Here is a 10,898-nt window from a genome sequence, read left to right as displayed (position 1 = left end):
TTAAGATAACTTAAATGGAATTACTTGCAAGTATTGGATTGGCTTAGGATTTAAATATGTGATGTTATAGAATAATATGTTTAAAGTTAAAATGATAAGAAAGAAAAGAGGTTAATTGATTAAGTGAATTTTAGGTTAATTGATTAAGTAATTGATTAAGAGGTTAATTGATGAAGTAATTGATTAAGTAAATTGATTAAGGCCTTTTGGGAAATGATATATAATGAGCTGAAAAAGGTATTTAAGTATACCTTCCCTAAGAAACCAGAGGCCTTCCTTCTGGGTATTGTCGGCCAGAGGGTGATAAAGAAGGACAGAACTTTTTTCCTGTATGCAACAACGGCAGCAAGGATACTCATCGCTAAGCATTGGAAAACTCAAGATCTACCCACACTGGAAGAATGGCAGATGCAACTGATAGACTATATGGAACTAGCTGAGATGACCGGCAGAATCCGAGACCTGGGAGAGGAGAGGGTTGAAGAAGACTGGAAGAAATTTAAGATTTACTTACAAAAATACTGTAATTTGGTTGAATGTTAAGAAGGATGCTAGATCATAAACAACTGTGCACCACTAAATTAGATGGAATCAGGATGATAAATGAGATCGAGGGAAATATAAACTTTTTGGAGAATTATTGGATTATATTTAAATGAACGGGACATAAGAATGTAAACAAGATGATAAATTGCTGGTAAAAATTTATAACGATGTAAGTGGGAGCGGGAGACGTGAGGGAGTCCAAAGAAGCCTTGAAACTATGTCATGATACATGTTATATTGTTTATTATTTTTGCACTTGTATTTGAAAACCTTAATAAACATTATAAAAAATAAAAAAAAAGATTAAGTAAATTTTAGGGGAAAATAGTTTTGGAAAACTGCTACAATGATATATATGGAAATTCAGCCGGGGGATTCGAGGAAGTCACCCAACAATGTTAACAAAAGTGGAATTATTACAGTTAGGATTTATGTTTGCTTGTTTGTTTTTTGATGTTTTCTTTTCTTATTTGTTGATAGGTTTGTTATAAATTTGGAAAATTAATTTGAAAAATGGGGGGGGGGGAGGAAGAGTAGTCAGAACCCACCAGGGACAAAGGGGGAAAATCAGGCAAATTTGCCTATGTACAGTAGGTCAGTTTCACACACAGCACTCTATTCCCCCCATGCAGGCATGCACGAGTCATTAATATTTTATTTATTGCATTTATATATCACCTTTATCTTCCAAGGACCTCAAGGTCGTGCATATCGTTCTCCTCCTCCCCATTTCGTCTTCACAACCACCTTGTGAGGTAGATTAGTCTGAGAGGCAGTGACTGGCCCAAGGTCACCCAGCAAAATTCATGGCTGAGAAAGGATTTGAACCCGGCTCTCCCAGGTCCTAGCCCAACACTCTATAACCATTATGCCACACTGGTCACAAGGTGGCTTGGGGAGAGTCCCAAAGGCCAGGAGGAAAGGTCTAGAAGGATGCAAATGCTCTTAAGTAGGAAATGTGGGAGTCGGGGAGAGGGACTATGATTCAGTTTACATTTAAAAGGTGAACCTATCCAATCCTCCACTTTCCAAAACTATATGAGAAGCGAAACACAGACAGCCTTTGAAATCTGCACCTCTCCAAATTTTGCAATGTCCAGGCACGTTATGTGTATAAAAAATGCACAGACTGAGGGAAAGCCTGCATGGGTTTATGAAAATAAAAACCAAAACCCCGCAACTGTATTATATTAGCAAAAAAATCGCTTTGCAAAAATGTGGGCGTTTGGCAGAATTGCATACAAACATTGGAGATGAGGAGAAAGTTACCGTATTTTTCGCCCTATAGGACGCACCGTCCCATAAGGCGCACCTAGTTTTTTGGGGGGGAAATAAAGGGAAAAAAATTATTTTCCCCCCCCCAGGTGCGGGGCTGGGGCAGGGGAGGCCCGAGCTTCCTCCGCCCCAGCCCCCAAACAGGCAGCTCTCTGCAAGCCGTGGGAGCCCAGCGCTGGCTCCCGCTGCTTGTGGAGAGGTCCGCGAAGCCCGGACGCGCTGAGCTCAGCGCGCACAGGCTTCTGCATGCAAGCAACTCTCCGCAAGCAGCGGGAGCGCTCCCGCTACTTGCGGAGAGGTCCGCGAAGCATGCAGAGCGAGAGGGGTCGGTGCGCACCGACCCCTCTCGCTCTCCAGGCTTCAGCGAAAGCCTGCATTCACCCCATAGGACGCACACACATTTCCCCTTCATTTTTGGAGGGGAAAAAGTGCGTCCTATAGGGCGAAAAATACGGTACATCATAATGCTAGCGAACAGTTTGCAACTAAATATTGCAAATGGTTGTGGAAACATGGAGAACGTAACTCAACATGGGGAAAATAAGAAAACAAGAGAAGGAAAAATAGATAGATTTGCCGTGGGGCCTATTTACAGTCAGGCCATCCAGAATCAGACAAATCAAGCAACATCTGTGAGGACTCCTCCTTTATTTCTCAACGCCAACAACAGTTTTAACCCTTAATTGCTGAAGATGTAGAGAGAAAAGAGTGACACTTGGTGGTCGCACCGTGTGTGGACACACAACTGTGTGTGTCTGTGCAGGACAGCCGCAGCCAGCAAGCGAACAGCAAACGTCTCCCCTGCAGAAGGGCTCCGGGTTCTCTTTTGCCTGGAACTTGTTGCACCTAAAGGTGATTTCCCCCCCCCCCAAAAAAAATAAAGAACTAAGTGCAGAGCTCAGTCGTGGTACATCTTCAGAAGGCAAGCTTTCAGAGTCCCCATGTATCTTTCCCAGAGAGCTTGATGCCTGCAGGAGAAGGGGAGGGGGAAAGAGGTTAACCAGATGGCAGGACAACATGACCTGATGGCCGCCATCTTGGATGGCTTTAAGAGGGGATTTGGCAAATTCATGGAATGGAAGGATGCTAATCTGTGGCTACCAGCCACAATGGCTATGTTCTCCCCTCCACTGTTGGAGGCTGTTAAGTTTCTAGTGGTTGCTGGGGAGAGTCGCCGTGGCACACAGGTCCTGCTTTCAAGCGTCCCATTGGCATCTAATGTCCAGAATGAGAACAAGGATGCTGGATTAGACGGGCAATGGGCCTGATCCATCAGGGCTTGTCTTATGAGAGGAGGACAACAGCCCTCTCCCACTCTTGCCTCCCAATAACTGGTATTCAGTGATACTGGCACAGTGATCCGGCAGTTAGCGCATCACCTTGCTCTCCAGCAACATGTCTGAGCTTTTATTGTTTATTTATTTCATAAAATTTATACACTGTTTGGTTGTAAAAAAAGAATACTACAAAAAATTAAACACCCTCAAAGCGGTTTACAAAAGTTGAAGCAGTAAAATGCAAGGGGGGGAAATCACAACACTACTTTTAAAACATACAATAGTTAAAATACTAATATGGATTAAAATTACCTCAACCTCCTAAGCATCTTTCTGAACAGCCCTTTAAAGCTGTCCAAGCTGGTGGTTATCTTGTGTTAGCAGATCCCACAGTTTTACTCAAAAGGTCTGGGTCTTTTGCAAAAGTTAGCCCTACTTATAGAGTAGACCGGTTGAAATTAATGGACATGGCTAGCTTAATTCGTGTCAGTGGACCTGCTTTAAATACAACTTATTTGAAAGTGATCCTATGTGAGAAAGGGAGAAAATGTTTTTGCTGGAAGACTGAGAGTGGGATCTTTCCCCCCTTAAAAAAAAAAATAATATGGAGGGGGGCTGTTTTGCAGGAAGAAGGGCAAGTATAAAGGCAAAGAAAAGGACAATTATATAAGGCTTTACTAGTGCAAGTAAACAATTCATTGGCAAAGGTGGGGAGGGAGGGAACAGAGGAGAATCCAGGTGTTGGGAGCTGGTTGGGCACTGGCATTCCTACAAACCTGAAGGCATCCAGCGTGTGAGCACAAGCCGTGTACTGTGTCAGAAAGAGACGCACGTCATTTGGGCTCCATTTGTCCGACCGAAAAGGCTCAACAAACTGCAATGGGAGATGACAAGCGTCAAGGCAAGAGTGCGGCAGCACACCTCACAGGACCTCAGGCCTGAGGAACAAATGAGGGCCTCCAAGTCTCTCTGCATGACCCTCAGGACCCTCCCCACATCCCCTCCCCAGCCATGCCCCCTGTCCCTGGTCCACACACCTCTGTTTTTTTATCCCTATATGATTTTTTTCTAATTGCTAGCTCCTTGGGACAGGGACCTGCCTTCTTATACTCTGAAAAGTGGCAGGCATGCTTAGGCTCTAAACACATTTAATCATCATTTAATTCATTGGTGATTTTTTATTTTTTATTTTGACATCCCAGCCTCCATCCCCAGTGATTCAGGCACGATCCACTGGCGGGAGGGGGTGCTCAGATGGGGAGGGGAGGGGAGACGGCTTACCTTCTCCACCAGATCCACAAAAAAGTCACGGACATCTTTGCTGTGGGTGAGCTTTGAGGCAATGTTGATCAGGGCTCGGGAGAGGTTCTGCAAGGGTTAACGGAAGGGTCACAAGAGAGCCTTCTTATGCTGCTGCCAACCCACCCCACCCCAGTTTGTGTCTGCGGGATTGAGATTTTCCAAAGGACAACAGCCCCCTCTGATGGCCAGGAGTGAAGTAGCAGGCCAACTGCACCAACAAATATCAAGCGCAAAGTTCGTATCAGCCACTTGGAGGGAGGGAGGAGCTGCTGGAAAGAGGGTCCCGAAACTAAAGAATGTATCCCAGTGAGGGTCCCTCCATGCCATACCTTGAAATTAGCTTCCACCTCGTTGTACACAGAAATCTTTCCCCGCAAGGCTGTGCACACCAAACTGGATGGGGAGGGAATAAGGAGGAGAGGTCAGAGAAGGCCTTAAAAGTCTTATTTTACGGTGGCTTATGATTAGGGCTCTAGAAGCAGGGTGGGGGTTCCTGGGGCCCTCCAGAATCTACTGCACTCCCATTGTCCCTGGCCATTGGCCATGCTGGTTGTGGCTGATGGGAGTTGTAGTCTAATATCTAGGAGGAGACGTAGGCTCCCTACAACCCGGGCTCTAACCTCAAAGGGCAAATGGCAAAGTGCCAAATTCCCCTTTGCTCCAACCATGTCCTGGTTGTTTTGCAAACAGCCCCCACCCCACTCGGCTAAGGCTGCATCCGAGGTACCTCTTGTGCAGATCTAACAAGTCTTTGTCAGCAATCAGAATCTTTAGCTCCTTCAGGCCCTGCAAGAATTCCTTGTCCAGGTCGACATCCATATCATCCACGTTTGTATCTGCCAAGGCAAGACAGAGGGCATTTGGAGAGAGAGGCTGGACACAAATGAACAAATGCCCAGGTCTCCCAGGGAGGAGACATTTTGCTCTTTCTACAGCCCTTCTGCTGCTGAGCTAAGTCACGGTTTGGCTTAGCATGGCGGTGGAGAATCGATGACCCAAAGGCCGAACTTAGTCCGCTGGGCCTCTCCAGCCGGACTGTGAGACTGTTTCCCTCTAGCCATGCCCAGCAGCCCGATGTCATAGGCGATGTCACAGAATTGTAGCATTGGAAGTGACCCCAAGGATCATCTCGTCCAACCCCCTAAAATGCTGGAATCTTTTTGCCCAATGTGGGACTCAGACCCACGACCCCAGACAGCGGTGCAGCTGGATGAAGCAGGATTGAGCTGCCTGCATGTCAGATGACGAAGGAGGAGTTAGGAGCAATCTCCCTCCTGACCCCCGCGAGTCAACTTTGACAGGTGGGTGGTCCCTGCCGAGCATGTGTGTGTGGTGGGGCTGGGAGCAGGGAGATGAAGATCAAAAAGGATTCCCCATCCTACTTGGCATGCCTGGACCCACAATTTAGCTCCCTCCAGACAAACCACAAATCTTTTCCAAGACGGATATAAGGAAAGATGGCGTAACTTCCCAGTTTCCGCTTCACAAACGCGAGGACGAGAATCTTGCTACGTGGGTCTAAAACTCACCCACCGCCCCCAAAGTCCAGTTCTGAATCATCTGCTCAGCACAGTACGCAAAGTCTTCAAACGTCAGGTACTGCAGCTTCTTTTTGCCTGTCTCAAATCGGCTGTTGGCGAAGAAAACGATGGCTGCATAGTCCCTGTGGGGCGGACGGATAGATGGAGGGGAGGTTTAATGTTACTAAGAAAGCCACTCCACTAAATCTCAGCCATTGCCTCCCTGTCACCCCATAAACCTTTTTTGTGGAACATCCTAGACAAGTCAAGGGCCTCACACAACCATGTTGTGGGGCTCCTTTGAGTGGCTAGCATTAGCTTCTGCTGCTGTAAGGAGCTGGGCTGGCCCCATAGAAGGTTGTTATGTCTGATGTTTTGTACAGCTGATTTTAGACACATTTCTTAGGTTGCCTGAACATAAACTGATTTGCTACCTCCCCGGAGATAGGAAGATAATATATTTAAATATATTGAAACGAACAAACAAAAATCCCAGGGCACAGTGCCCTCCCGCTGCCCCTTACCCGGCTAACCGGTCCGAGAGCAGGAAATGCTGCTGAATGTTTTCCACCAGAGACCCACGGAGCTCTTCCACGGCCTTAAAGACCCGCTTGAAATTGTCAAACTGAAACAGAGCAGAAACAGACAGGCCTCATCGACACCACAGGCTTAAATAAGTTCAACAGCCTCACCAAGGGAAACGCAGGACTAGCAACCTCTGATAAATCTTTTGAGAAAGCGGGTGGTTGGAGTTGTAGTCCAGAACAACCGGAGGGTGCCAGGTTGGGGGAAAGGTACCCTGTGCGACATTCCTACACTTCTGACACCCAGGCAGTGCCCCTTTATTTCCACCCTGCCCAGGCATCCTGGGAAAAGAGTCAGAGGTGTTCCATGGGGTTCCCCTGCCACCCACAAAGGGACGAGAGATTACCTGCCGCCGACAACTCTTGAGGGTCACCCCGGTTTTGACGCTGATGTCGTCCAGGTCTTTCTTGGTGCCTTTGGAGAGCTTTTTGCCCAGCACCTCCCGTACAAAGGCCTCGTCGAAGGCGTAATACCTGCCGCCAGAAGGGGCAGGCAAGGAACAGGACAAGACAACAGAAGGTAAGCTTAGTACCTGTGGCCCTCCCGATACAGCCAGACTACAACTCCCATCATTCCCTGCTGCCCTATATTATTTTATAGATGCCGTATGGATCTGTTAATACACCTTCTGCTGCAATTGAGATGCTTAGCTCATTTTTAGTTACTGTTTTGTCAATAACGTTGATATTGCTTTATAGATAAACACCATATTGATCTGTTAATCCTATGATTTTTGCTGTACTTGTGACTCAGCTTATTATTAGTAACTGCTGTGTCAATAGCGTTTCATAGATTGTAATTGTTTTATTGGTGGTTTGTTAATTATTTTATATGGTTTGTGCTGCACAGGTGATGTTGTATCATGTTATTGTTATTTATTGTTTGTAAGCCACTGCAGGATTCATTTGAAGTGGCACAGAAATTCATATATACACACACACACACAGTCAAACCTCGGCTCCCGAACGCCTCCGTTTTGGAACATTTCGGCTCCTGAATGCCACAAACCCGGAAGTAAGTGTTCTGGTTTTTGAATGTATTTTGAAAGCCAAACATCTGACACGGCTTCTGCTTGAGTGCAGGAAGCTCCTGCAACCCATCAGAAGCTGCGCCTCGGTTGTCAAACATTTTGGAAGCCGGACGGGCTTCCAGAACGGATTACGTTCAGCAACCGAGGTTTGACTGTATTCTTTATTGAAAAATAGAAAAGAAGAAAAAAGTGGCATAGAAATTCAATCGATCAATCAACCCATGCTGATGTATGAATACGCCTGCCTCACCCTCCAACCTTTGCCTTTCCCCCAAGGGATCCTCCACCAAGAATCCTGCCCCAATCCCCCCTCTGGCTCCCCCTTAACATCCCTGCCCCCTCGCCCACGCCACCCTTGGCTTCTTCGCCAGCTGCCCTGCCCCACCTCTCGATCAGCATGGTCTGGCGACAAGGGGGGATCTGGAAGAGCAGCTGGTTCAGCAGCTTGGGAGGCGAGTGCAGGAGGCGCTCCAGCATGTAGAAAGTGCGGTAGTGGTCCATGGTGTCGCTCTGGAGCACGTCAACCGTGGCCCCCGTCTGCTCCAGGATCCCGCTGCGGATGCGGCGCGTCACCGCGTCGTTCACTGCGGGGGCAGGAGGCAAGTGTCCGTATCCGGAAACATGTGATGGGTGAAATCCACAGAAGGGGGTGGGGAAGCCTGTCTGGCCCCTCTGGGTGCAGTGGGGTTGCAACTTACAGCAGCAGGACTAGGGGTCGGGGAGCTGTAGCCCCCAAATCACTTGGAGAGCCGCCATTCCCGAAATACAGCTTATAACCCCATTCATGACTCTCTGCTCCCACTTTCCTTCAGGACAATAGGAAGATGCCTTATGTCAGGGCACAGCAATGAGTGTATCTAGCTCCATATTGTCTGCACTGGCTCTTCAGGGTTTATGTTTTGTTTTGCTTTGTTTTGTTTTGTTCCGTTGAAAGGGCCTTTTCTGCAGTGGCTCCCCATTTGTGGAATGCTCTCCCCAGGGAGGTTCAGCTGCTGCCTTCATTATATTATGGAAGACAATTTTACTTGGCTACGAGTGATCGCCAAAGAAGAAGACATCGTTAGGCGCCAGGTAAAAAATGTCAGCCAGCCGAACCCAATAACCCCCCTCCCAACACATTTTTAAAAGGCACTGGGTGTTAATCAGCCAAAGGCCTGGGTAAAGAGGATCATTTTTTGCCTGGTACCTAAAGGCGCATAATGAAGGCACCAGGAGAACCTCCCTGGGGAGAGCATTTCACAAGCGAGGAGCCGTCACAGAAAAGGCCCGTTCTCGTGTTGCCACCCTCCAGACCTCTCATGGAGAAGGCACATGAAGAAAGGCCTCAGAAGATGATCTCAGGGTCCAGGTAAGTTCATCTGGAGAGAGGCGGCCCTGGAGGTATTGTGACTACCACTGGCGTGCGGCTCCCAGAAGTCTGCCTAGAAGGGAATGTGGCCCTTAGACTGGAAAAGGTTATCCACCTCTGTGACTTAAACCATTACACCCTACCTGTGAATGAATGAGAGAGCAAAAAACAGGGGTCCAGCCTTACCTGTGTAGCCATCCAGCCAGAGTTGGTAGACCTCCTCATCAATCAGGGTGGTGTTGCCCACAAAGATGTCCAGGTTGCTCGTCATGGCCCAGGTAATCAAGTTCTCTTGGAGAACTTTGGGATCTGGCACTAGTTCCCAAACCGGGTCTCAGGAGATCAGACAGGCAGCTGTCGGGACAATAATGAACATCAGGAAAGCTTGGCCAAAGGGCCACATAGTCCCAACCCCCTGTTCTCATAGTGGCCAAACAGATGCCTCTGGGAAGCCCAGGACACAAGAACACCAATAAATAGCCTTTTCCACAATCCCCACAACTGGTGCTCATGCTCAGGGGCATAGATCACGTCCACATCTTAGAGTCATGGCTTCCCCCAAAGAATCCTGGGAACGGTGGTTTGTTAAGGATGCTGAGAGTTGCTAGGAGACCCCCTCGGAGAGCTGCGGTTCCCAGCACCTCTAATAAACTACAGTTCCCAGGATTCTTTTGGGGGAAGCCATGACTGTTAAAGAATGGACCCAACCATACTGCCTCTGGCAGCAGTGCTCCCAGTTCATGAGTAATACTCATCTAAGGGTCATGGCTTACACCCAACATATTTGACAGCACTCCATCTTCACCCAAGGGTGCCTCCCAGACCCAGAATCCTACCGTCATGGCCATCACTTCCTTGGTTACTGCTGGTTTATTGTTTCCCCCCACCCTGACAATTTAATGAATTGTAATTTGCCCTGTGCATTTTAAATCAAAGAGTGGTACAGAAAGAGTGGTAACAACACACAACAGGAAGAGATGTAAATACACTCAGAGAGAGAGAGAAAGAGTATTCAGTGTTTATTGTACTTTATATTCTGTAGGATAAAAAAAATTAATAATAAAAAAGGAAGAAAGGACAGCACTTTGCAGCAGGGGTAGAGTGAAGAACAGGGACTCGGCCTTCATGCCCGCCCACGCCGTCTGAAAAGAAAGACAACCTGCCCGTCCCCAGAAGCACACTGCCCTTGGGAAAAGATCCAAATGGCTTTGCCCAAGAAAGGTGGCACTCTGTACATGCTCGCAGGCACCCAGTCAGGAGCACCAGACATTTGGGGGGAGGAATGGCAAAGTCCAGCACCTTCGCATTCCCCGCTTCCCCTGGCACTCTGCCCGTGCTCAGAGGCACTCAGCCTGTGGCACCAGAATTTATGTGGGGGAAACGAGAAAACGCTCAGAACCTTCACATTTCCCGCTTCTCTTGGCACTCTGCACGTGTTCAGAGTCACCCAGCCTGCAGCACTAAATCCTATGGGGTGGCGGAGAGAGCAAACCCCACAGCCCCCACCCACCCCATTTCCCCTCCCCTCTCTTTTGCATAGTAAACCCAGCAGCTCCGACTCCTCCGGCCACTCGGCAAACCTGGGTCGGCTCTCGCCCTCCAAGAGAACCCGGGCGCCGAGCCCCTCTCCTCGCGCCGGCCATTCGCCCCCTTCCAGCAACTGGTACCGGCCCCCTTTCAGCTGCCCCTGAGTTGGATAGAGCCCTTGCACAGGAGCTATCCTCTTCCGGGTCACGTATATGCCGGAGTCTCTCTCTCTCTCTCTGCGCACGCGCCCTCGCTGCCAAACGGGACGGGCACTCCATCTTTGTGACTGGCGCGGTATTGGAAACTGGCATCAAAGCGTTAAAACGCGGTGGGATGCAGCGATGGGCTGAGGACCAGGAGCCTCGTTGCGCCTGCATTGGTGCTTTGCTTTTATAGCTTCTCCGGGGCTGGAAGCATCATTTATTCGCTTGTAACACATTTTTTTCCAGTGCGCAGCCCTGTGTCTTATTTGCGTGTTTTATTTGCGA

The 10,898-nt window shown here is 48.4% G+C and overlaps 1 protein-coding gene across 1 annotated transcript; it reads right to left on the bottom strand.

The window, feature by feature from the left end:
• Positions 1-2,452: 2,452 nt before the first annotated feature.
• FIBP (FGF1 intracellular binding protein) lies at positions 2,453-10,618 on the bottom strand. The gene is made up of 11 exons (XM_081840800.1): positions 10,464-10,618; positions 9,070-9,237; positions 7,921-8,119; positions 6,852-6,978; positions 6,445-6,545; positions 5,930-6,063; positions 5,128-5,236; positions 4,730-4,793; positions 4,380-4,466; positions 3,875-3,972; positions 2,453-2,789 (listed from the first exon to the last, which is right to left on the bottom strand). The coding sequence occupies exons 2-11, from the start codon at positions 9,152-9,154 to the stop codon at positions 2,720-2,722; spliced, it is 1,074 nt and encodes a 357-aa protein (XP_081696926.1). The 5' UTR covers positions 9,155-9,237; positions 10,464-10,618; the 3' UTR covers positions 2,453-2,719.
• Positions 10,619-10,898: the final 280 nt, after the last annotated feature.

This window comes from Podarcis erhardii (genome assembly GCF_964252035.2).
Source record: "Podarcis erhardii genome assembly, chromosome: 15".
In the NCBI taxonomy this organism is placed as follows: domain Eukaryota; kingdom Metazoa; phylum Chordata; class Lepidosauria; order Squamata; family Lacertidae; genus Podarcis; species Podarcis erhardii.
This window is presented reverse-complemented; position numbering and strand designations above follow the sequence as displayed.

Excerpts from the sequence above, each read along its gene's own strand:
- FIBP (XM_081840800.1), bottom strand. The coding sequence starts at position 9,154 with ATGACGAGCAACCTGGACATCTTTGTGGGCAACACCACCCTGATTGAT. Across the intron at positions 8,120-9,069 it reads CTGGCTGGATGGCTACACAG|TGAACGACGCGGTGACGCGC; the intron begins GTAAGGCTGGAC and ends CTGCCCCCGCAG. Across the intron at positions 5,237-5,929 it reads CTGGACTTTGGGGGCGGTGG|ATACAAACGTGGATGATATG; the intron begins GTGAGTTTTAGA and ends TTGCCTTGGCAG.